This window comes from Coregonus clupeaformis, chromosome 9, assembly GCF_020615455.1.
Source record: "Coregonus clupeaformis isolate EN_2021a chromosome 9, ASM2061545v1, whole genome shotgun sequence".
NCBI classification, from domain to species: domain Eukaryota; kingdom Metazoa; phylum Chordata; class Actinopteri; order Salmoniformes; family Salmonidae; genus Coregonus; species Coregonus clupeaformis.
Genome location: NC_059200.1, coordinates 50,760,169 through 50,787,811, shown reverse-complemented (window position 1 = coordinate 50,787,811; position 27,643 = coordinate 50,760,169). Strand labels below are relative to the sequence as shown.

Below are 27,643 nucleotides of genomic sequence, written 5' to 3'. Positions count from 1 at the left end.
ATACATATGTTAACGTGGGCTATTTTTAACACTTTTCTGGGATTCTTGATTGTTTTTCTTGCTTTACTGGGAAGTTTAGCAGAGGTAGACATGCTCAGGTTATTTATGTTAGTGCAGGGTGGGCTGCACACAGTGGACTTTCTGCTAGGGCTCACCACCTCAGTGCTAACAGCATAACTATGGTTCATAGGCATATGATTACTGCATACAATAGCTGTAGAATCAGCAGAGGCATTCAGGGCAGTAAGAGGGACATAAATTAGGTTACTTACATTGTCTTCCAACGCCTCTGGGATAATGTACATTTGCTGAAGCATTATGACAACTCAGCGACACCCATGGTAGGGATTAAATGAGCTGGGCTTGGGCCATTGATAAGTAATTGTCTCAACGCAGCCTTATAATGCTGTGAAAGGATCCAGGAACCCAAATGATATTGGTGGATCCCATCCTCCTTATAATACAAGCTTTGTTTCCAGAAGGTATCAAAATTGTCAAATGTTACACCCACAGAGCTGCAATAGTCTCGTAGCCAGTTATGGAGGGCTAAAAGTCTGCTGAACCGTTCAATGCCACGATTTAGGAAGGGCAGAGGGCCAGATATTATGGGGTGTTTGTTGGTGTCAAGTAATGACCCAATCAGTTCTTTAAAATCCATCTTCAGCTGTTCTGAGCTGCCCTTCATAATGTCATTCGACCCCACATGAACCATGACAGTATCAGCCCCCGGTGACTGACTCACAGCCTTGGGAAGCAACCTGTGGATATCCTGAACTTTTGCCCCAGGAAAACACAAAGTCTTTGCCCCAGGTACAGGACAATGACCCTAAGCATACTGCTAAAGCAACACTTGAGTGGTTTAAGAGGAAACATTTAAATGTATTGGAATGGCCTAGTCAAAGCCCAGACCTCAATCCAATTGAGAATATGTGGTATGACTTGAAGATTGCTGTACACCAGCGGAACCCATCCAACTTGAAGGAGCTGGAGCAGTTTTGCCTTTGCATAATGGGCAAAAATACCAGTGGCTAGATGTGCCAAGCTTATAGAGACATACCCCAAGAGATTTGCAGCTGCAATTGCTGCAAAAGGTGGCTCTACAATGTATTGACTTTGGGAGGGTGAATAGTTATGCACGCTCACGTTTTCTGTTTTTTTGTCTCATTTCTTGTTTGTTTCACCCAAAAAATATTTTGCATCTTCAAAGAGGTAGGCATGTTGTGTAAATCAAATGATACAAACCCCCAAAAAAACAATTTTAATTCCAGGTTGTAAGGCAACAAAATAGGAAAAATGCCAAGGGGGGTGAATACTTTCGCAAGCCACTGTACATAACAACATAATGGTAATCATTTATTTGAATGGTAAATCTCTTGATAAACTGGGTAAAACAAGGCATATTCACAATACAGGTGAATGCATATTCAATAGGAGTATGTGCATGCATTGAGTTAATGAGCTTGTTTTGGCTGATTTTCCTGAGGCTACAGATGTAAAACAATATGTTTACCTTCTATTTGGAACGTATTTTATGGTACTGATCAACAACATTTCCATAGAAGAACTGTGCATTGTCTCTTTAAGACCCATTACTTATTTCACACACACAGTCAGTTAGCAAAGATGATCTTGACTGAGAGAGACTTGAGGGGGAGACTAAGTGAATGAATAAAGTTTTTGGTGACAATCAGCAATACTTTGCGTTATGATTAGCATATGATCACAAACAAGGTACTAGGGTAGTGAATTGATATTGGCTTCAGCTGTAAGCTAGCAAGGAAAGTTAGCCTACGAAGTTGGAAGCTACCGGTATCTTCTTGCATTGTAGTGTTCTAGTACTGGACATTGTTTTGGGAACAGTAATGAACAGTTTCAACATTTGTAGATGCCGTGTTGCATTATTGAAGTGTATTAACTTCTGTACAGCACAAGTGGTGATGCAGCCCAGCCTCGCAGTGGTTCCTCATGGCAGGCTAGAACTAGCAATGAGTAAGTGGAGAAGGCAGGCAAGAGGTATGAACGGTGAGCTCATTCTACAAGGGGACATCGGCTGCGCTGATAGACAGACCTGATCCTCTCTCAATCAGTAGACGACGTGAGACACATTTGACAGAAATACCGAAAGTTACAATAAAAATCTACTACTGAACCGTTTTTCATGTTGTAGTATCGAAAAGTACCGAAGTTTCAGGATACCGTGCAACACTAGTGAGCCCACAACTGTATGCCAGCCAGTGTCTCCATCTCCTGGCTAGTACTAACATCTGCATTCTGCTCTCAGCTGCAGCAGTAGACACCCTCTCCAATATGAACTGCACTATGTCCTGACAGGGCCCACCATCACATACAGGCCCTGGCGGTGTCACAGTTCACACTACTGTTGAGGAACTCCAGTTGGCAGAGCAAGGCACCCTTGTGTGTGTGTGTTTGTTGTGAGGTGAAACCAGAGCCATCTGCCAGCGCTGCATAATGCGGTGTGTATGTGTGATCTCCAGTCCTCCTTACGCCATCCCTGCGGCCCAGTCGTCATTGCGACGAGGGGGGTCGAACATATACAGCCGGTGAAATAGAACTCTGTTGTATTTGTAGTCCTCCTCGGCCTGTTGCACAGACCGTGACAGCAGCCGCTATTGCTGGTCCTAATGATCAGTGGACGGGGAGAGCAAGAGGATGCAAACCACTCATGTACCCCTACCAACATCCTGTGTTACTGTCATCATGACCCACAGCGGCTATGACCAGATCAGAGTCATATTCTATATAGATATCTCTATACAGTGCATTCGGAAAGTATTCAGACCCCTTGACTTTTTCCACTTTTTGTTACGTTACCGCCTTATTCTAAAATGGATGATTGTTTTTGTCCTCATCAATCTACACACAATACCCCCATAATGACAAAGCAAAAACTGGTTTTAGACATTTTTGCAAATGTATTAAAAATAAATAACTGAAATATCACATTTACATAAGTATTCAGACCCTTTACTCAGCACTTTGTTGAAGCACCTTTTGCAGCGATTACAGCCTCGACTTACTTATGACACTACAAGCTTGGCACATCTGTATTTGGGGAGTTTCTCCCATTCTTCTCTGCAGATCCTCTCAAGCTCTGTCAGGTTGGATGGGGAGCGTCGCTGCACAGCTATTTTCAGGTCTCTCCAGAGATGTTCAATCGGGTTCAAGTCTGTGCTCTGGCTAGGCCACTCAAGGACATTCAGAGACTTGTCCCGTAGCCACTCCTGCGTTGTCTCGACTGTGTGCTTAGGGTCGTTGTCCTGTTGGAAGGGGAACCTTCGCCCCAGTCTGAGGTCCTGAGCGCTCTGGAGCAGGTTTTCATCAAGGATCTCTCTCTGTACTTTTCTCAGTTCAACGGACAAAATGTAGAAAAAGTGAAGGGGTCTGAATAATTTCCGAATGCACTGTATGAAGGGCCTACATGCATTAACTTTCACAGTGAATGTTTTTGTTTATATGTTTTGTGCAAATTAATTGAACATCGCCAAATGCATCAGAAAAAAATATTTCATGCAATGCTTGCTGTTAATAGATCGCAAAGCAGCATACAACTGAGGAAATGACAAGTTCACTTTCTCATCCATAGCCTAAAAACGCATATCAAGTGCAAGTGAGCTATTTAGCTCACATCTGAAGGCTGGGGGGCATTTAGGACGGCTTCTACTGCAGATCGCTAAAATATCCTAATGATTATGATCACACTACCTCAATTTAAATTATAATGGCGACACTATACCAAAGATGGTTTGGTATGTTTTAGAAACTTGGGAACCAAGCTCGAGTTCTCAGTATAGCCTGTTATCGCCTGGACTTATTGAAATATCTTCACGCCTAGAAAAAACCCTCCAGGGTTCCGTCATAATTGTCCATTTATTGTAAAAGAAAGAATTACAGCGGGCAGTTTGGAAAATAACTAATCCCGCTCGAATCATCTTCTGAACTAATGGACATTCTGGGGTAATAAACACATAACCAACGTTCTCTAGTAATACTAGTCCCGTGCGAATAGGGCTATAGTGTATAGTGGTTCTACTCTTTTTGGCCATTTTCTGGTGGAAAACTGAGCGGGTCGAGCATAACACGTCAACCCTGTTACCCATAGATAGACAAGACAGCCTAGAAGTATTTTAACAATGTCAATTTTTCAATGTCAATAACCAGGTTTCCTTCCAACCTTTTTATGTGAGTGAAGTAAATGTCGGATTAAAAAATGTCATGACAGGCCTGATGGAAACTTTCCAAATGTCAACTAAACAAAATAGGCTAGGTGGGATCTTTTTTTGTCTGTAAAATTAATTATGCGAGAAATGTCGGGGGAAATGCTTTTATGCACAAATATTGATATAATAACCATCATATCAAAGTATACTTGGAGTCACGGGATGAGATGTTGTGTGGTCCTCCAACTATGACTCGTAGGGAAAGCATGCAGTTTTGGACTATTGGTCTACACATGAAATAAATGATGATGATTTTCACAAATATTGAGTGTCTTATTCTGGTGACATGATAATCGATGCTTGGCTGCCATTTGACAAATAAAAATAATCTCGCTCTTTTGTCCATAATAATAATCTCATCATGAAATAGCGCTGTTGGCTAGAGCGCACGTGCCAATACCAGAGTGGGCGCACTCGCTATATAACGCAACATTTATTGTGAGAAAACCATCAGAGTTAAAAATGCGATGGAAACTGATTTTAACTTGGATGTTTTATTCGGTACATGGAATTTAACATCAAAAGGTATTTTTATGTGTACGACGTCATCACGCACAGTAGGGTTAAGCAGTACACCATATCTTTATTTTATTTTATATTTTATATTTTTATTTATTTATTTTATTTATTTTGTCATTTAGCAGACGCTCTTATCCAGAGCGACTTACAGGAGCAATTAGGGTTAAGTGCCTTGCTCAAGGGCACATCGACCTTTCGGTTACTGGCACAACGCTCTTACCCACTAAGCTACCTGCCGCCCTTATATATACCAGGGTATTTGGAAATAGCCTCTAGATGATTTTTCAATGCCGTTGAAACTATTTATTTGAAGTTTTTCAATATATTTTAATATTTGTAGGTACTTTTTAAGTAAATACCTGCAGTCAACTTGTGCAATACGTTAGGAGATAAAGTAGATCACGTTCTTAATTTCACCTGTCACATTATTTTACATTATGAAGCTTACCATAGTTCCACAGAACAGTTCAGCCAGTCACGTGTTTGTTTGTAAATTACACAATGGGTGAAAGCGGGAGCAAGTCCAGCTGTGTATTGACAGGGGTTCGTTTTATATTGAAAGGCAAGTGTTTTTTTTTGCTTCAATAGTTTTTTTTTTTCTAGTCATTTAGCAGACGCTCTTATCCAGAGCGACTTACAGTTAGTGAGTGCACATACATTATTTATTTGTTTCATACTGGCCGAACCCACAACCCTGGCGTTGCAAACGCCATGCTCTACCAACTGAGCTACATCCCTGCCGGCCATTCCCTCCCCTACCCTGGACGACGCTGGGCCAATTGTGCGCCGCCCCATGGGTCTCCTGGTCTCGGCCGGCTACGACAGTACCTGGATTCGAACCAGGATCTCCACTGCGCCACTCGGGAGTCTTGTTTCATCAGATGACAACAGAAGTTCAATGCTATTTGGCTGGCAGCCACACAAGTAAATGAGCTTACAATGAAAAAGCAAGGTTATTTTTGCAAAAACGATGCATGGCCATCATATTTATAATGTTTATCATATAAGTAATGTAGCCGGCTACATTTCCTAATGTTTTGCTTAAAGTTAGTCTTGAAATTTACAGGAGAAAAGTAGGCTGGCTACACCGAGAAAAGTCAGAGCACTGTCTGTTGATAGAATGCCCATTTTGTGAATTCTCATCTGAGTGGAGAAGTTCAACTGAAGCACAAAATGAGTCTGATGCTGAGCAGAAATTACAATAAGAAGCATTTTAGATCTGCATTTCCAAAACGCAGCAAGAGATTTCTTACGAGTTTATATATTTTTCCTGCGTTTAACTTGCTAGTTATCTAAGTAAGTTACTGAATTAATAAGGTGACTTAGCACACATATTGTGTAAGCTTTCCGCTGTGTTTGTGAAGTTAAAGCCCTTTGGATGAGTTAGCAGTGGCAGCTGTACAGATATCTTTTGATATCCTTGCCTTTTTGTCCTCGCAATTCTCAGCCCGTCTGCTCCTCCACCAGCAGAGCAGGCAGGCCCTTTGCCCTATTGACTCCAGACAGACACAGCGTGTACACATGCTGCTTCAGAGCAGACAAGCATGCATCAAAACTTTGTTCATTTGCACAATGTCTCTCGTTCACATTTGCTTGTACATTTCCAAACTCACCAAAAATGACATTCGGTAGCTCCTACCTAATATATGTATAACTGTATGAGCTGGATTGCGTGTCTTTGCAATTAGTTTATTTTCGTTTGCGCTTGTTAGCATATTTAGCTAGCAGCCTCCATGGAAATGTACTATTACTTGTGCTCATTTTGTTAGCATTCTGGGAAGATGCCCAATGGTCTTTTTTTGCGTTTTAGGCTCCCCTTTGTGTACTACACCGGTAAAACCGTAAATCACGGAATGAGATAAGGACGGTATGATATGAAAATGTGGACACCGCCTAACCATAACCAACCATAACGCACAGACTTTTATCTGCAACAAGTCAATTTGATGGAAACACATCACTGGTGGGAAAATGCGCATATTGTTTTTATGCGGATTTTAGAACATTCGCATGAAAAGCTGTTGCCAAGTGGATGGAAACCTAGCTAGTGTCAAGTTTCCATTCCTCCTGTCACAAAGGGATTTATGGCTGATTTTTAAGATGAAATCGTCATCCCTGTTACGGTCATCCCTGTTACTTTATTTGGCACTTAATAGGTACCTCCTATAGTAATTTTTTATTTAACCTCTTGAGAAAACATGTTTTTTGTTAAGTTGAACATGTGCTCTTTATGACTGTTAAAATGATGTGAAATAATAAATAAATAAATCGATGAAGTTACACTACTCAAAAGGGACTCATTAGGTGGAACGACCCAGTAGTTATGTGTTTGTCCTGTATGCATTTAGCTGCTAAAGCGTGGCCACCACTGCAATTCTTTTTTTGCATTCTGTACTTTTTGTGTAACTTAGTAGCTCTGCCACCTCTGCTGAAAAAAAATCTGAGTGGAAAGACTGCATTGTAGTAAAAGTAGTAATAATAGTACTAGTAGTAGTAGAAGACCTTATAGTAGTAGCAGTAGCTGATTGTGTTGTATCCTGGCTGCATTTATACTATGTCTGGAGGAGCCAGTGGGGCTGTGGGACTTCTTGGTCACAGTCTCCCTCTGTCCTCAGGTTATTGATTTATTCTCATATAATGTCTATTAGATAGTTATTCGTCCCCTACAGTTCTATTAGGGGTCGTTACATTGTCATTCTCACACCAACAGCCTGAAAAACAAACACAGATAGTAGTATCATTGTCATTTGTAAGATCCGATGTTTTGCATAGTCAAGTCATGCATAAAACTGAATTGCCATTTACTGTAGGCCTAGCCAGAGATAACTAGTGTGTAGAGAAGAGGGGAGATAACTGTGACAATGCTGTTCATAGACTACAGCTCACTGTTCAACAACATAGTCTCCTCCAAGTTCATCACCAAGCTCGTGACCCTGGGACTGAGCACCTCCCTCCGCAACTGGATCCTGGACTTCCTGACGGGCCGGCCCCAGATAGTGAGGGTAGGCAACAACACCTCCACCACGCTAACCTTTAATACGGCGGGCCCTCAGGGGTATGTGCTTAGTCCCCTCCTGTACTCCCTGTTCACCCACGACCGCGTGGCCACGCACGACTCCAACACCATCGAATTGGCTGACGACATGACGGTGGTAGGCCTGATCACTGACGGCGATGAGTCAGCCTATAGGGAGGATGTCATAGACTTGGCAGTGTGGTGCTAGGACAACAATCTCTCCCTCAACGTCAGTAAGACTAAGGAGCAGATTGTGGACTACAGGAGAAAGAGGGGAGAGCACGCCCCCCATCCACATCGACATGGCTGTAGTGGACCGGGTTGAGAGCTTCAAGTTCCTTGGCGTCCACATCACTAAGGACTTAACATGGTCCAAATACACAAGCACAGTCATGAAAATGGCACGACAGTGCCTCTTTCCCCTCAGGAGGCTAAAAAGATTTGGCATGGGCCCTTGGATCCTTAAGTTCTACAGCTGCACCATCGAGAGTATCTTGACTGGCTGCATCACCGCTTGGTATGGCAAATGCACCTCCCTCAACCTCACAGCACTACAGAGGGTGGTGCGGACGGCCCGGTACATCACTGGGGCCGACTTCCCTGCCATCCAGGACCTGTGTATCAGGTGGTGTCAGAGGAAGGCCCGAAAAATTGCCAAAGACTTCAGCCACCCAAGCCACAGACTGTTCACTCTGCTACCGTCCAGCAAACGGTACCGGAGAATCGGCTCTCGGACCAACAGGCTCCGAGACACAGCTTCTACCCTCAAGCCATAAGACTGCTAAATAGTTAATGACATGGTTAACCGGACTATCTGCATTGACCGTCTCTTGCACTGACTATGCACACTCACAAGACTATATACTGTATACACACTATACACGGAGTATAGCAAACATTAGGAACATCTTCCTAATATTGAGTTGCACCCAATGTTCCCTCAAATTTCTTGGGGCACTGAGCACATTTTTTGGTCTTGTGAGTAGAAACTTAAACGTTGTGAGAATTCTGTGCAACTTCCGAACACTTTTACAGTGAACACTGAGGCTGTCCCCTTACAGTTTTAGACAGTAGCCAATAGGCTATTGTGGCTATTTGAGCATAATGTAGGCCTACCAACAAAACCAATGGAGCAAATCCCATAACATTTTCACAGAAATAGCTTTTGATTTCTATGATATAGCCTACAGTAGCCTAAATGTCTTCAATGCAGGCCAACATTGCATGAGACATTTAAAAAATGTTTTTACATTATGAAGGGCTTGACATTAATTAATTATTTTTTACTTGGTCTGTAACACCATGGGCCAAATAGGTGACTGTACATTTTGTGTTGTATGAAGCAAGAAACCAATTTACAAAATAAAATTTATTATTATTACCATAAAGAGAATTAGACAATGTAGGCTACCCCTCTGACTATTGGCTTATTTACATATTCAAGACTGTCTCAAAATACAACACTTCCCTTTAATTAAGACATAAGCTTTTTACCTGACTGGCTTTTCAAAGACAGCTTGACATAACTGGGCTAATAACTCTGCGCTCTGATCTGAAAAGCGCAATCACTCGGGGGTGATTGAAAGACTGTTAATGGGCTATCCCTGCCAATAGGATTCTACTCTGTTACGCTCTGGCTCTGCCTACAAAAAAATCTGACTCCGACTGTGTCAATCTGGGTGACGATACGCTGTCTGTTTATCGCAATGTTTTACTTTCATAACATCAGACAGTTACTCTGCTTCCTCTCGCGCTCTGTAATATCTATGTAACTAACGTTCTCTCATTCCTTCTCTCATTCTTTCTCATTCAATTCAAAGGGCTTTGTTGGCATGGGAAACATATGTTTACATTGCCAAAGCAAGTCAAATAGGTAAAAAACTAAAGTTAAATAAACAATAAAAAATGAACAGTAAAGAGACATTCCAAATGTTATATTATAGCTATATACAGTGTTTTAATGATGTACAAATAGTTAAAGTACAAAAGGGAAAATAAATAAACATAAATATGGGTTGTATTTACAATGGTGTTTGTTCTTCACTGGTTGCCCTTTTCTTGTAGCAACAGGTCACACATCTTGATGCTGTGATGGCACACTGTGGTATTTCACAAAATAGATATGGGAGTTTAGCAAAATTTGATTTGTTTTCAAATTCCTTGTGGGTCTGTGTAATCTGAGGGAAATATGTGTCTCTAATATGGTCATACATTTGGCAGGAGGTTAGGAAGTGCAGCTCAGTTTCCACCTCATTTTTTGGGCAGTGTGCACATAGCCTGTCTTCTCTTGAGAGCCAGGTCTGCCTACAGCGGCCTCTCTCAATAGCAAGGCTATGCTCACTGAGTCTGTACATAGTCAAAGCTTTCTTTAATTTTGAGTCAGTCACAGTGGTCAGGTATTCTGCCACTGTGTACTCTCTGTTTAGGGCCAAATAGCATTCTAGTTTGCTCTGTTTTTATGTTAATTGTTTCCAATGTGTCAAGTAATTATCATTTTGGTTGGGTCTAATTGTGTTGCTGTCTATATCTAGCTATCTAATCATACTATACTAGTTGTTTCTGTGTGAACTAGGAGGAAGGGCAGAAAGGTGCACTGATTCATCGCCTATGGCTGAATTATTGATGTACAGCATGTGGAGTGGCCTGATGTATGAGCCGGTTTCTTTCACTCACTCACTCACTCACTCACTCACTCACTCACTCACTCACTCACTCACTGGGAACGCTGCAAACTGTGTTCAGACTGAGGGATACCCATCCACTTTAACCGACCAAATTCCACTCTCCTATAAGCACAACAAAGCCTGGGTGTGAGTGTGTGTGTGTGTGAGAGAGACCACTAAACCTATGGAGGCTGCTCTCTGATAATGCCATAAGCTAAGTCCCCATTAAACAACTCACATCAGCCTGCCTCTCTCTGCGGCTGGGTGCCCAAGGCAACGGTTGTGGAACACACATCTGCTATGCTGTGAGGGAGACTATGTGAGACGATGTGCTGCTGGTACATGTGTCTGGAACCAACCGCAGCAGCAGCACCCAAGGAGAGCAGAGTTTTCTCTCTCTCTCTCTGTCTGCCTCCACAGCGCAGGGCTCTAGCTATTGTTTCAGTCAGTCCCAGAGCAGAGGTGTTGAATAATAGCAGCCAGATGTTTTCCCCAGTATACCTTCCTCTTCCCTCTATTTTCCCCAGGCTCTGGGGTGGGTCAGGCTGGGCAGCCCGCTAATGTAAGGCTGCCTTAGATCTTGGCTTGGATGGCAGCCCTGTCTGTCTGTGGAACAGGCCTAAAACCAGCCGTTTTTTAAGATTAAGTTCAATTTATTCGTCAATTGTACATAACTTCCAACCGAAATTTGACTTCTTCTTTATCCCAACCCCTCCTAAAGACACACATACAGTACATATACAGGTAGGAGAGGAGGGGGCTGCCACAACCTTCCGGTTGCCAGCTCACTTCCAGTCATATTCTTCCGGTCAGACCCAGAATTGAACTGGCAACCCTCCGGTTTCTGGTTCGCCTCTCTAACCGTTAGGCTACCTGCCGCCGCCTTATTCACTCCCAGGGCTCTCACGGGGTTTGACGAGGGCTCAGCCTCAGCCAGTGTGTGGGTCTGCTGATAGCATAAGGGTGATATACAGTTATAGAGCTTACCCAGGGCTGGCTATTCCCTGGGTAAGACATGGCTCATGGCTGTTGGGCTGGAGCTGTGTGTGTACACTGTGTCTCCATGCATGAACATGTTGCAGGGGCTGAACTGTGGGCTCTGACTGCTGACAAACGTGTGTGTGCGTGCACGCAGACGACCGTCTCCCAGCTCTAACCTCCAGAGACTTCAGACCGACAGGCAGAGCAGACTGAGGGGGAGGGGAGGAATGGAATGATTAAGTTCAGTCAGTCTCCAAAACTCTACCGTCTTTGTTCTCTCTCACACAGCTTTACGTGTGTGCAAACAGCCAGGCAGGAGTTGTGCAACACAGTAGCCCACTCACTTTATGTACACCAGATGCCTACTTCAGCAACATGGTAGCAAAGTTATTATGGATATAAATAGTCCTTTGTTGAATTTTATAAACCATTAAAATTGTGCTTTAGCTGACCTCAGTGGAATTTAAGCAAAATTGTGGAACAGGCGAAAAGTTGTAAATAGGCTGCAATTGCTACAGTGCAATTGCTGAACTGTGAAGTTTCCAGAATGTTATGATGTCCAATTGTTACTCCATTTCTCCAATTGTTACTGCCATTTTATTGTTACTACCATTTCTCTCTTTCTCTTTCTTTCTCTATTTCACTCTTTCTTTCTCTCTCTCACACTTTCTTTTATTTACATTTTAGTCATTTAGCAGACGCTCTTATCCAGAGCGACTTACAGTTAGTGAGTGCATACATTTTCATACTGGCCCCTGTGGGAAACGAACCCACAACCTTGGCGTTGCAAGTGCCACGCTCTACCAACTGAGCTACATGGGGCTCTTTCTCTCTCTTTCTCAAATTCAAATGTTCAAATTCAGATTGCTTTATTGGCATGAAATACAATTAGTAGATATTGCCAAAGCAGTATTGTGGTACAGCATTTCAGTAAATACAATTCCTTTCAGTAGTAGTAATAATATTAGATATATAATACTACCGTTCAAAAGTTTGGGGTCACTTAGAAATGTCCTTGTTTTCGAAAGAAAAGCTATTTTTTTTGTCCATTTAAAATAACATAAAATTGATAAGAAATACAGTGTAGACATTGTTCATGTTGTAAATGGCTATTGTAGCTGGAAATGGCTGCAATTGCTACAGTGAGGGAAAAAAGTATTTGATCCCCTGCTGATTTATACGTTTGCCCACTCCAGGACCTTAATGTGCTTCTTCTTGAGCCACTCCTTTGTTGCCTTGGCCGTGAGTTTTGGGTCATTGTCATGCTAGAATACCCATCCACGACCCATTTTCAATGCCCTGGCTGAGGGAAGGAGGTTCTCACCCAAGATTTGACGGTACATGGCCCCGTCCATCGTCCCTTTGATGCGGTGAAGTTGTCCTGTCCCCTTAGCAGAAAAACACCCCCAAAGCATAATGTTTCCACCTCCATGTTTGACGGTGGGGATGGTGTTCTTGGGGTCATAGGCAGCATTCCTCCTCCTCCAAACACGGCGAGTTGATTTGATGCCAAAGTGCTCGATTTTGGTCTCATCTGACCACAATACTTTCACCCAGTTCTCCTCTGAATCATTCAGATGTTCATTGGCAAACTTCAGACGGGCCTGTATATGTGCTTTCTTGAGCAGGGGGACCTTGCGGGAGCTGCAGGATTTCAGTCCTTCACGGCGTAGTGTGTTACCAATTGTTTTCTTGGTGACTATGGTCCCAGCTGCCTTGAGATCATTGACAAGATCCTCCCGTGTAGTTCTGGGCTGATTCCTCACCGTCCTCATGATCATTGCAACTCCACGAGGTGAGATCTTGCATGGAGCCCCAGGCCGAGGGAGATTGACAGTTATTTTGTGTTTCTTCCATTTGCGAATAATCGCACCAACTGTTGTCACCTTCTCACCAAGCTGCTTGGCAATGGTCTTTTAGCCCATTCCAGCCTTGTGTAGGTCTACAATCTTGTCCCTGACATCCTTGGAGAGCTCTTTAGTCTTGGCCATGGTGGAGAGTTTGGAATCTGATTGATTGATTGCTTCTGGACAGGCGTCTTTTATACAGGTAACAAACTGAGATTAGGAGCACTCCCTTTAAGAGTGTGCTCCTAATCTCAGTGTCACGATCGTTAGACGGAGTAGACCAAGGCGCAGCGTGATGAGCAAACATACTTATATTTATAGAGAGTAAACACTCGAACAAAACAACAAACGATACGTGCAGTCCTACGGTACAAACCAAAAGGAACAAACCAACTGGAACAAGATCCCACAACTATTGTGGGAAAACAGCCTCTATAAATATGGCTCCCAATCAGAGACAACCAGCAACAGCTGACACTCGTTGCCTCTGATTGGGAACCACTCGGGCCAACACAGAAATACAATACATAGAATATTCACACCCTGGCTCAACATATAGAGTCCCAGAGCCAGGGTGTGACACTCAGCTCGTTACCTGTATAAAAGATACCTGGGAGCCAGAAATCTTTCTGATTGAGAGGGGGGTCAAATACTTATTTCCCTCATTAAAATGCAAATCAATTTATAACATTTTTGACATGCGTTTTTCTGGATTCTTTTGTTGTTATTCTGTCTCTCACTGTTCAAATAAACCTACCATTAAAATTATAGACAGATCATTTCTTTGTCAGTGGGCAAACATACAAAATCAGCAGGGGATCAAATACTTTTTTCCCTCACTGTATATATAGATATACATACGTGTGTATGTAAATACATATACAGTTGAAGTTGGAAGTTTACATACACTTAGGTTGGAGTCATTAAAACTGGTTTTTCAACCACTCCACAAATTTGTTGTTAACAAACTATAGTTTTGGCAAGTCGGTTAGGACATCTACTTTGTGCATGACACAAGTAATTTTTCCAACAATAGTTTACAGACAGATGATTTCACTTAATTCACTGTATCACAATTCCAGTGGGTCAGAAGTTTACATACACTAAGTTGACTGTGCCTTCAAACAGCTTGGACAATTCCAGAAAAATATGTAATGGCTTTAGAAGCTTCTGATAGGCTAATTGACATCATTTTAGTCAATTGGAGGTGTAACTGTGGATGTATTTCAAGGCCTACCTTCAACTCAGTGCCTCTTTGCTTGACATCATGGGAAAATCCAAAAGAAATCTCAGACAAAATTTGTAGACCTCAACAAGTCTGGTTAATCCTTGGGAGCAATTTCCAAACGCCTGAAGGTACCACGTTCATCTGTACAAGCAGTAGTACGCAAGTATAAACACCATGGGACCACACAGCCATCATACCGCTCAGGAAGGAGACGCGTTCTGTCTCCTAGAGATGAACGTACTTTGGTGCGAATAGTGCAAATCAATCCCAGAACAACAGCAAAGGACCTTGTGAAGATGCTGGAGGAAACGGGTACAAAAGTATCTATATCCACAGTAAAACAAGTCCTATATTGACATAACCTGAAAGGCCGCTCAGCAAGGAAGAAGCCACCGCTCCAAAAATGCCATAAAAAAGCCAGATTACGGTTTGCAACTGCACATGGGGACAAAGATTGTACTTTTTGGAGAAATGTCCTCTGGTCTGATGAAACAAAAATATAACAGTTTGGCCATAATTACCATCGTTATGTTTGGAGGAAAAAGGGGGTAATTTGCAAGCCGAAGAACACCATCCTAACCTTGAAGCACGGGATTGTCAGCATCATGCTGTGGGGATGCTTTGCTGCAGGAGGGACGGGTGCACTTCACAAAATAGATGGCATCATGAGGAAGGAAAATTATGTGGATATACTGTTTTGTATCTCTAACAGAGTAGAGATATTCTGCCAATTTGTATTCTCTTTTGAGGGCCAAATGGCAATTTAGTTTATTCTGTGTGTTTGTTTAATTTTCCCAATTTGTCAAATAGGAGGTTTCATTTCTTTAACAATGTGATTTGATTTCCCTGTGTGTTTGAAAAATATGTTTGTTTAGTGTTTTTAACAGCTGACATAGGAGACTCTTTTCAGGGTTCAGATCTTGGGTTTCTAGTGCTTTTGAATTGTAATGATTTTTTTGTGCTTAATTTCAAATGATGCCAACATGTTAGTGTCCTTTTCTTTATATTTACAATTATAAAGGGAATCTTCAGAGTTCTGCTCTGCATGCATTATTTGATCCTTTCTTTGAGGTATTTAGGATAATTCTGCAGAATTCTGTATGTAGATTTTCTATTGCGTTTTTCTCCCAATGCTTATAATCGTAATTACGGGTTGAACCCCAAACCTCGCTTCCATATAGTGCAATTGTTAAAATTACACTATTGAATATTTTGCACCAACATTTGAGAATTGTATTTTTATGGAGTAAAATGCTTTGCGGGCTTTTTCTTTTAGTGCATTCACTGCCAGACCAAATCCACAGATTGTTTTTGTCCCAGGTAGTTGTATCATTGGGCATGTTCAACCATGGTATTTCCTCCTTTGAAGTAGAGTCTGCTGCTCTGATTCCTGGCCTTTTCTGGAAAATCATGACTTTGGTTTTCTGAAAGTTGATGTTGATTGCCCAGTTGATGCTGTATTCCCAAAGAGTGTTAAGTTGTTCCTGTAGACATTGATCTGTTGGTGACAGTAGGACAAGGTCATCTGCGTAGAGGGTAAGTCCAGGGTCTACAGATCGGTCCAACGACACTGCTAGATCTTTGATGTAGACGTTGAACAGGGTTGGACTTAAACTGCACCCTTGTCTCACCCTTCGCCCTTGTGCAAAAAATTATGTTATTTTATTGTTCAATACTACATGTTTGTTTAATACTACATGTTGTGTTTGAGTAAATTGATTTTATGATGTCGTATACTTTTCCCCCAATGCCACTTTGGAGGGTTTTGTAATATAATCCATAATGCCATATGGAATCTAAAGCATTCTTAAAATCAACAAAACATGCAAATACTTTTCCTCTGCTTTTCTGATGAACATGCTGGTTTGTTAGTGTATGTGGTCTGTTCTGTGTTTGGGTAGAAAGCCAATTTGTTTTTTGCTGAGAGCGTTATGTTGTGTTAAGGAAGGTCTGTATTCGGTCATTGAGAATACAGCAGAACAGTTTCCCCATGTTAACTAGTGACACATATTCTCCTATAGTTATTAGGGTCTAATTTGTCACTTATTTTTTTATATATGGGGGTTCCAAATATCAGGGTAGCAGCCACTCTCCAAAACCAGGTTGAATAGTTTTAATAAGGCATCCTGCAGCTCAGGAGTACTGTGTTTTAAGCGTTCCATTCCTGATGCTGTCAGGGCAATATGCCTTTACATGTTTAAGGCTTTGTATTTTCTTCGAAAGTTCAGCCTGTGTAATTTGGTAGTCAATTGGGTTCTGGACGTTTTTAATTGTGTGTTCGAGGGAGCTGAGATTTTCTTGCATATTTTTTGGGGTCTTCTGATGGTATTATTCCATAGACTTTCAAATTACCTTTCCAAATGTTGCCATTTTGAATGGGCAGGTCATTCCTCTGTTTTCCATTTAGAACATTCCATTTAATCCAGAACTGGTTTCCATCAATGGAGTCTTCAATCTCTTTGAGAGTATTCTCAAAATACTTATGTTTCTTCCATCTTAGGTTTTGTTTGTATTCTGTCATAATATTGTTGCCAAACGTCTCTATCCTGTGGTTGGTGATGTTTTCTATTTGATAAAGATGTAATTTTTTTCCTTATGAGATTACATTCAGCATCAAACCATTTTTCTTTTTTAAGGTTTCCAATTATAACTGTTTTTTTCTTTTGCATAAATGTGCTTTTGGGGCTGCTTTATGATAGATCTCATTTAATTTATTCACTACCACATTTATGTCAGGGAGGTTTGGGCTGAATATACTTGAAAGGAAATAATTGATACAGGTTGTAATTTCTAGGCAGAATGCTGTGTTGAAGTGTCTTGCACTGCCAGGGACCCATATGTATGTTTTATTTAGATGAATCAGTGTACATGGCTCTGTTTGTGTGGTCTTTGGGCGGAGAAGTTTTTTTTAAAAGACTGGCAGTGTTCAGTCAATAGTGTCTGTGGATGCACTAATGGAGGAGGGGTCCAAGTCTGAGATTGCATAGTCAACAACACTGGTCCCAAGAGCTGAGCAGTAGCTGAACCTTCTCAAAGAATCCCCTCTAATCCTGCCATTTAATCAAATACAGGCCTAAGGCTCGACATAGATGCACTAACTCCTTTCCATTCTTGTTCACTACCTGGTCAGGGCTATTTCTATTAATAGTGATGGGACGGGTATACGGAGGGATTTCCAAATGTCTATAACCCTCAGGGTCTACACATTCAGGTTCAGAACCTGTTCTAGTATTAAAATCTCTGCACAAAAGCACATTTCCCTCAGCTTAACTGGTTGGTCTCTCTTTGGAGATGATCATAAAACTGATCATCATAGTAAGATTAATCTGAGGGAGAAGCATACACTGCACCTATATAAATCATTGTCACAAAGGATTGTGGGTGTTGCCCTTTTTTATTTGGCTCAGTGAAAGGACCTGTTTATACCATATGATCATTCCTTCTGAGTCCCTGCCCTGTTTTAATCTATGGATTTGGCATGACTGGGAAAACAGATATGCATCTGTTGGTCACAGATACCAAAAAAAAAAGGTAGGGGTGTGGATCAGAAAACCAGTGAGTATCTGATATGACCACCATTTGCCTCATGCAGCACAACACATCTCCTTCGCATAGAGTTCTTCAGGCTGTTGATTATGGAATGTTGTCCCACTCCTCTTCAATGGCTGTGCGAAGTTACTGGATATTGGCGGGAACTGGAACACGCTGTTGATCCAGAGCATCGCAAACATGCTCAATGGGTGACATGCGGGCCAGGTGAGAATGCAGGCCATGGAAGAACTGGGTCATTTTAAGCTTCCAGGAATTGTGTACAGATCCTTGAGACATGGGGCTGTGCATTATCATGCTGAAACATGAGGTGATGGCGGCGGATTAATGGCACGACAGTGGGCCTCAGGATGTCGTCATGTTAACTCTGTGCATTCAAATTGCTATCGATTTAAAATGCAGTTGTGTTCGTTGTCTGTAGTTTTTTCCTGCCTATACAATAACCCCACCACCACCATGGGGCACTCTGTTCACAACGTTGACATCTCTAAAACGACGCTCACCCACACGAACGCCATACATGTGGTCTGCAGTTTTGAGGCCGGTTGGACGTACTGCCAAATTCTCTAAAACGACGTTGGAGTTGGCTTATGGTAGAGGAATGAACATTCAATTCTCTGGCAACAGCTCTGGTGTACATTACTGCAGTCAGCATGCCAATTGCACGCTCCCTCAACTTGAGACATCTGTAGCATTGTGTTGTGTGACAAAACTGCACATTTTAGAGTGGTCTTTTATTGTCCCCAGCACAAGGTGCACCTGTGTAATGGTCATGCTGTTTAATCAGCTTCTTGATATGCCACACCTGTCAAGTGGATGGAATATATTGGCAAATGAGAAATTCTCACTAACAGTGATGTAAACACATTTATTTTATTTCAGCTCATGAAACATGGGACCAATACTTAACATGTTGCGTTTATATTTTTGTTCCGTGTATGACACCATGTTTCTAGAAGTATTATTATGTCTTGACCTTTGGTGTTGTTAAGAAAATCTGGGTTTGTGGTCTTAAGACCTAAGGTAAAAGAGTACAAGCCCTGGATATTCCAATAACTAATAGTTAATGTTCTCATTTCATATAAGTGTGTGCGTGTGTGTGTATATGTATATATATATATATATATATATATATATACATACATACATACATACATACATACATACATACATACATACATACATACATACATACATACAGTGGGGAGAACAAGTATTTGATACACTGCCGATTTTGCAGGTTTTCCTACTTACAAAGCATGTAGAGGTCTGTAATTTTTATCATAGGTACACTTCAACTGTGAGAGACGGAAAATCACATTGTATGATTTGTAAGTAATTAATTTGCATTTTATTGCATGACATAAGTATTTGATACATCAGAAAAGCAGAACTTAATATTTGGTACAGAAACCTTTGTTTGCAATTACAGAGATCATACGTTTCTATTGCATGACATAAGTATTTGATCACCTACCAACCAGTAAGAATTCCAGCTCTCACAGACCTGTTAGTTTTATCTTTAAGAAGCCCTCCTGTTCTCCACTCATTACCTGTATTAACTGCACCTGTTTGAACTCGTTACCTGTATAAAAGACACCTGTCCACACACTCAATCAAACAGACTCCATCCTCTCCACAATGGCCAAGACCAGAGAGCTGTGTAAGGACACCAGGGATAAAATTGTAGACCTGCACAAGGCTGGGATGGGCTACAGGACAATAGGCAAGCAGCTTGGTGAGAAGGCAACAACTGTTGGCGCAATTATTAGAAAATGGAAGAAGTTCAAGATGACGGTCAATCACCCTCGGTCTGGGGCTCCATGCAAGATCTCACCTCGTGGGGCATCAATGATCATGAGGTAGGTGAGGGATCAGCCCAGAACTACACGGCAGGACCTGGTCAATGACCTGAAGAGAGCTGGGACCACAGTCTCAAAGAAAACCATTAGTAACACATTACGCCGTGATGGATTAAAATCCTGCAGCGCACGCAAGGTCCCCCTGCTCAAGCCAGCGCATGTCCAGGCCCGTCTGAAGTTTGCCAATGACCATCTGGATGATCCAGAGGAGGAATGGGAGAAGGTCATGTGGTCTGATGAGATATAGATATATAGCTTTTTGGTCTAAACTCCACTCGCCGTGTTTGGAGGAAGAAGAAGGATGAGTACAACCCCAAGAACACCATCTCAACCTTGAAGCATGGAGTTGGAAACATCATTCTTTGGGGATGCTTTTCTGGAAAGGGGACAGGACAACTGCACCGTATTGAGGGGAGGATGGATGGGGCCATGTATCGTGAGATCTTGGCCAACAACCTCCTTCCCTCAGTAAGAGCATTGAAGATGGGTCGTGGCTGGGTCTTCCAGCATGACAACGACCTGAAACACACAGCCAGGGCAACTAAGGAGTGGCTCCGTAAGAAGCATCTCAAGGTCCTGGAGTGGCCTAGCCAGTCTCCAGACCTGAACCCAATAGAAAATCTTTGGAGGGAGCTGAAAGTCCGTATTGCCCAGCGACAGCCCCGAAACCTGAAGGATCTGGAGAAGGTCTGTATGGAGGAGTGGGCCAAAATCCCTGCTGCAGTGTGTGCAAACCTGGTCAAGACCTACAGGAAACGTATATTCTCTGTAATTGCAAACAAAGGTTTATGTACCAAATATTAAGTTCTGCTTTTCTGATGCATCAAATACTTATGTCATGCAATAAAATGCAAATTAATTACTTACAAATCATACAATGTGATTTTCCGTCTCTCACCGTTGAAGTGTACCTATGATAAAAATTACAGACCTCTACATGCTTTGTAAGTAGGAAAACCTGCAAAATCGGCAGTGTATCAAATACTTGTTCTCCCCACTGTGTGTGTGTGTGTGTATATATATATATATATATCATTTGGTTAGAGTAAAGTGTAAGGAAATTAATACACAAACAAATATAGAACTCTTTCTTTCTCAGTGGCTCTGGGGCGTAACCAGGCCTTGAAGAGAGAGAAGCCCAAATGGAAGAGTGACTATCCAATGACGGACGGCCAGCTGCGCAGTAAGCGGGATGAGTTCTGGGACACTGCGCCCGCCTTCGAGGGCCGCAAGGAGATCTGGGATGCGCTCAGGGCCGCCGCCCAGGCCTTCGAGAGCAACGACCATGAACTGGCCCAGGCCATCATCGACGGGGCCAGCATAACATTGCCACACGGTACGACACACACCACACACATCTACTCCTTTAGTAGCTCTATCCATCTGCCCCCTCTCTTTGTTAGCCTGTAACATAACACTGCCGTGAACTGGGCCAGCGTAACACTGCCACACGATACGTCACACATTCCATAGACCACTGCCCTCTTTCAACACTATCTGTCCCCTCACTGTTATAGCATAACACTGCCTCTCGGTATGAAACACACACACCATCTCTCTACAGCAGACATGACACATCTATCAGCTCTAGCCCTCTGTCTGTCCTACGTCTGTCACGGTGATTCAACACACACACACAGCCCTCTTTTTCTGCACACCATTCGTGTCATACTTTTCTGACTATTTTGAGAAAGTATAAACTGGTTACGGCGTCTCAAAATGGATAAACATTACTATTGCTACTTTTTTCTCGTTTTTCAACCGAAGGTCTTTTAAGGGAGTATGCAAGCATATTGTTCGGTTTAGGCGCCAGCCGAACTGAAGCATGCTGACGCCGTAACACACACCTGACTGATTTGTGGTGGCCATTTTGGAGAGAGAAGTGCCGTGGGATCTTTAGTGACCACAGGACCTCGGTTTAACATCTCATCCTAAGGACTCTGCAGGGCAGGGTCCCTGTCACTACGCTGGGGCATTGGACACTCCTTAGAGTAGAGCAGAGGAAAGAGTGCCCCCTACTGGCTCTCCAACACAACCTTACTGTATCTTCACAGGTGGTCTCGACTAGACCCAATCCTGTTGAACTTCAGAGGAATGCTGGCTGGGTGGTATGCCGGTTGGCTTTTCTGAGTCTTTTTGAGTCCTTCCTCTCTCTGTCTCTTATCTCATCACACCATTAATTGTCTCCATCTCGGTTTTGCTTCAGTCAGTTCTGTCATCCAATTTCTCTACATGTGAGGCAGCAGGCCCCCGCTTGTATATACTTCCCTACCAGCTTAAGCTGTCAGTCCGTGGCCTGTGGAGAGGAATATTACATATATTATTGAATCCCTCCTCCCAGACACAGACAGACAGACCGACACATCCATTCGTCCCCCTGCAGCCTTGCTGATTGTGGGGCCGGCTGTTGAACAGAACCAATTAGCTCTATGAAGATAGTCCAACTGTCCTGCTCTGAAGTTACACTGCTGCAGAGAGACAGGCCGGCCGGCCGGCAGGCTGGGATACTGTAGAATAGATGGAATGAGCCATCTAGGTTAAGGTCAGCGTAGTATTTGTTCATATTAGCCTGCCCTCTGCTCTCCTTCTCTTTGACTTCTGCTTTGAAGTCCTCTTTTCGATCTCTCACCAAACACACCGCTAAAAGGTTTGTGTGGTGCCTGCCTTGGCTCTGGGAGTGGTTTGAGTATGAGCCATAGAGACAGCAGGGGAGAGTGGTTTGATCTGTACTGTGGCAGACAGGGTGAGCTCACCTTTTTTAAGTCCATGTACCAAGATAGAGCCCAGCGAGAAAGAGAAGGAGAGGGATGGAGAGAAGAGTGTGTGAGAGAGAGAGGAGAGAAGGATAGAGAGCAGAGTGTGAGAGAGGAGATGGGGAGAGAAGGAGAGATCATGCCTGTATCACAAGTGTTTGGTTTTATGAGCCTTTATGTCCGTTTGTTCTCGTTCACTGCTGTTGTGACCGCACCTTCCCATTAGCCCCTCCCCTTGCCACTCACAACAACAAAGAGGAGAGATCACCTCTTCCTCTCTGACAAACGGTTTCAACTCGCTATTTGCATTTGCGGTTTGGTCCAACAGAATCGGTCACACCTAAAGACATTGAGACATTATTTTACTGTAATAGAGGAGAAGGTATCCTTTCTAACGAAACCCTTTTTATGTCTCAAATCACAGCATTGCAGAGCAGCATTTGAGCCAAAGACTGTTATACTAGTCTCTGTTTTATAAATGTACAATAAACACAATTGTATAAGGAATTGGCAACTCGTTCTCATTCTGAGAAATAAGGTAGGCCACTTGATTTCGACGTCTGAACAAAGTGGACAGGCTAGCATGTTGTTCAAACAGTTGGTGACGGACAGAACGGTGTGTTCATAACAATTGAACTGCTCTGCCTTGTTAGCTAGCAAATAGATCGAAGTTCCAAGTTGGCTAAACTTGAAATATAAAGATTAGCTGGTTACTCACTAGCATGTGGGCTTGTGCTTCAGAGATTGTTTATGAGACCTGTGTTAATTTTCTATAATGCCTGCTACAAGAAGTTAGTCATTATTAGTTAATGTGCATTATGCATGGTTCTGGTTACATTTGTAACAAAAATGGCATTTTCATAGACTGATTGAAAGCCAGATAAGTAATTATTGCAAAAAAGCAGTAGCTGAACCTTCTCAAGCCTAGATATAATGTCACAAGCCCTGAATTCATTAAATTATTGTTGACAGTTTAAAATAGTGTATTTGACCTTTAATTGTACATTTAGAGAAAACATGAAAATAATTGAGATACTGTATATACAGTGCATTTGGAAAGAATTCAGACCCCTTGATTTCCCTCCCACATTTTGTTACATTACAGCCTTATTCTAAAATGGATTAAATTAAAAAATCTCATCAATCTACACACAATACCCCATAATGACAAAGCGAAAACAGACCCTTTGCTATGAGACTTGAAATTGAGCTCTGGGTGCATCCTTTCTATTAATCATCCTTGAGATGTTTCTAGAACTTGATTGGAGTCCACCTGTGGTAAATTCAATTGATTGGACATGATTTGGAAAGGCACACACCTGTCTATATAAGGTCCCACAGTTGTCAGTGCACGTCAGAGCAGAAACCAAGCCATGAGGTTGAAGGAATTGTCCGTAGAGCTCTGAGACAGGATTGTGTCGAGGCAAATATCTGGGGAAGGGTACAAAACAATTTATACAGCATTGTAGGTCCCCAAGAACACAGTGGCCTCCATCATTCTTAAATGGAAGAAGTTTGGAACCACCAAGACTCTTCCTAGAGCTGGCCGCCCGGCCAAACTGAACAATCGGGGGAGAAGGGCCTTGGTCAGGGAGGTGACCAAGAACCCGATAGTCACTCTTACAGAGCTCCTGAGTTCCTCTGTGGAGATGGGACAACCTTCCAGAAGGACAACCATCTCTGCAGCACTCCACCAATCAGGCCTTTATGGTAGAGTGGCCAGACGGAAGCCACTCCTCAGTAAAAGGCACATGACAGCCCGCTTGGAGTTTGCCAAAAGGTACCTAAAGACATGAGAAACAAGATTATCTGGTCTGATGAAACCAAGATTGAACTCTTTGGCCTGAATGCCAAGCGTCACATCTGGAGGAAACCTGGCACCATCCCTACGGTGAAGCATGGTGGTGACACAATCATGCTGTGGGGATATTTTTCAGCGGCAGGGACTGGGAGACTAGTCAGGATCGAGGGGAAAGATGAACGGAGCAAAGTACAGAGAGATCCTTGATGAAAACGTGCTCCAGAGCGCTCAGGACCTCAGACTGGGGCTAAGTTTCACCTTCCAACAGGACAACGACCCTAAGCACACAGCCAAGACAACGCAGGAGTGGCTTTGGGACAAGTCTCTGAATGTCCTTGAGTGGCCCAGCCAGAGCCCGGACTTGAACCCGATCGAACATCTCTGGAGAGACCTGAAACAGCTGTGCAGCGACGCTCCCCATCCAACCTGACAGAGCTTGAGAGGATCTGCAGAGAAGAATGGGAGAAACTCTCCAAATACAGGTGTGCCAAGCTTGTAGCGTCATACCCAAGAAGACTCAAGGCTGTAATCGCTGCCGAAGGTGCTTCAACAAAGTACTGAGGAAAGGGTCTGAATACTTGTAAATGTGAGATTTAAATTGTTTATTTTTAATAGATTTAAAAAAAAAAAAATTTGCTTTTTCATTATGGGGTATTGTGTATAGATTAATGAGGGGGGAAAATCAATTTTAGAATAAGGATGTAACGTAACAAAATGTGTAAAAAATCAAGTGGTCTGAACACTTTCCGATTGCACTGTATTGTGAATTGCTCATAAGTTAGTAAACATTGAGATATGATTTTTAGGCCATATCTCCCAGCCCTAACACACACACACATCTCTACATGAGGCGAAAAAACAATGCCCCCACTTTGCATGTTCTGTGTGTCAGGTTATATGACCAGAGATACAACATGGTTGAAGCTTTTAGATGGTGTCTGGGAAGCTCTCAGCAAGGTTACCCACAGTACAAGATTGCTGCCTTATCGGAAAATGGATTTGGCCTGAGTTATTGTAGACCTCCTCTCCTCTCCTGAGCCCATTCTTTCCCACGGCCCCTGGTCGCTCCAAAATACACTGAGACATCCTTATCTCTCCCGCCAATCGTCTGCCATTTTGGCTCAGACCGGGTTGGTGTAAATTAGCCTTGTGTATTCCCCCCTTGTCCAGATTAGAGCCAGATTAGCTGGGCTGGCTGGCTGCTGCGGTGCGGTGCTGTGGAGCTGCAGCTGTGGATTCCTGAGGCCTGCGGTCAATGTCTCCTGAGAGAGCAGGGGAAAACACACCACTCTATTACGCTGCACTCAATGGCAGACAGACAGGCAGGGAGGAATCTCACAAACAGGTCTCTCCTTCTCTCTCTCTTCTCTCTCTGTCTCTCTCTCTTGGTCTCTCGCACACAAAGGAAAATCAATCACCAGGGTTCAATCAATGTAGAATCTCTCCATATCAGCTCTCCTCTGGCATCGCTGTCCGACCGCCAGGTTCATAACCATGTAGATTCGGGCCTCCTTTGTCTTGTCAACATACTTCTATTACTACAGTAGCTTTCAACATTTCTGACTGCTAGTTCATAAACATAATACGGGTGATGTGATCAGTTTGAGATATGGGTTACATGTTTGGTTATGAGACAGTCAATTGACAGTGTTCCAGTGTCAGTTTGCCGCTACTGTGCATTTCTTTTAGATCATAATGAATAAGACTATATCGATCCTAGATCAGCACTCCCACTCTGAGAGGCTTTATGGATACGGGCCCTGATCTACAATGAGTGGATGGATTTCAGCTGGAACTACAAAGTCTTGTGATTATTATATGCCAGACTTGATTCTGAGTTACACCTGAACACCTGAACAACCCAGCACCCCATCCCCCCTCCATCCCTACTGTCTGACACTGATGCCGAAAGGAGGCCTGGCTATTTAGGGCATGCTCATGACCCCCGGAGAGAGAGGAGAGCGACATGGTTGTTTTGAAAGAGACTTCTCATGTGTACATTCTCCTACCAGGCAGGCAGGGAGACAGACGGACATACCGCTAGCTGAGTGGCATGTATATGTCTAGGTCAGGCTATGGCTCAGTGTTTTCTGTTGTCTGCAGTCCGTGTGAACCAGGAGGAGCCCAGGACACCAGCTGCCTGCTCTGCTCTATCATCCGCTCTGCTATCATCTGCTCTGACACCCCCTGGAGGAACGGATGTGCAGCACACTGCGCTACATCTCTAGGAGAGCGATAGAGGGGTCTGGGCCCGAAGCTCTGACTCGGTCACTGTCGTTTCAGCACACAGACATACATTTGCTGTGAAGAATAAGGGCTGATATGTTTTTTGGGTGTGTAGTAACAGATGGAAATATGACTTGGGCAAACCAGTTTGGCTATTAATTCCTATGAGAAAAGTGTGTTAAAGTGATCTATTCCAGGTGTCGCAGCCACAGCTAGTGGTCTCTGCTTGTAATTTGTATCCCCTTTCCTGTAACTGAATCAAATTCACCATGGCCTAAAGCCCCTCATCTGTAACATTTAATATCAATCATTCAGAATGTAAATAGTTGTGAGTAATTCAGAGTGTTGTTGGAGGTTGTAAGGTGGGCGGACAGTATGTGAGAGCTGAAAGTTGAGAGTAGAGTACTGTTTATAGCAGCTATACACACTCAGACAGGCTGTGAGACACTGCTAGCTGAAAGGTCAGCAGAACAGGTGTGTCACAGAGCACCTCACCACTAAATACAGGACCCCCGCTGGGAGGCCACAGCACTGCCTGATTAGAAACAGTCCTCCACTGCACCCTGCATTCACACTATGGCAATTCCCTACTGCATGCTGAGCTCACATTATAGCAGTCCCCCCACTACACAGGGCATTCACGCTATAGCAGCACTAGAAACTCCCCCCACAACACCAGAAACAGTCCCCCCCACTAAAGCACCAGAAACTGTTCCCACGCTGCAACAGTCCTCCCTTCTGTGGAGTCTATCACATTATGATAGAATAAACAGTCCAGTTGTGCAGGGAGCATAACACACAGCAACACAAGAGACATATTCTACCTCAGGAAAATAAAAATAACAAGCTGTACAAGGCTATAAACAAGCAAGAAAACATCCAGAGGCTGCTGTTCTGGTTGCCAGCGATTTTAATTCTGCGTCACTAAGACACGTGATGCCCAACTTCCAGCAACACGTC

The 27,643-nt window shown here is 43.0% G+C and overlaps 1 protein-coding gene across 1 annotated transcript in view; it reads left to right on the top strand.

Annotated features, from left to right (window-relative positions):
• Positions 1 to 27,643, top strand: part of LOC121574058 (ubiquitin domain-containing protein 2-like) — a 52,978-nt gene that overhangs the window by 7,086 nt on the left and 18,249 nt on the right. The window contains exon 2 of the mRNA XM_041886621.2: positions 21,003 to 21,239. Within this exon, the coding sequence (XP_041742555.1) occupies positions 21,003 to 21,239 (237 nt within the window). The remainder of the gene's footprint in view (positions 1 to 21,002; positions 21,240 to 27,643) is intronic.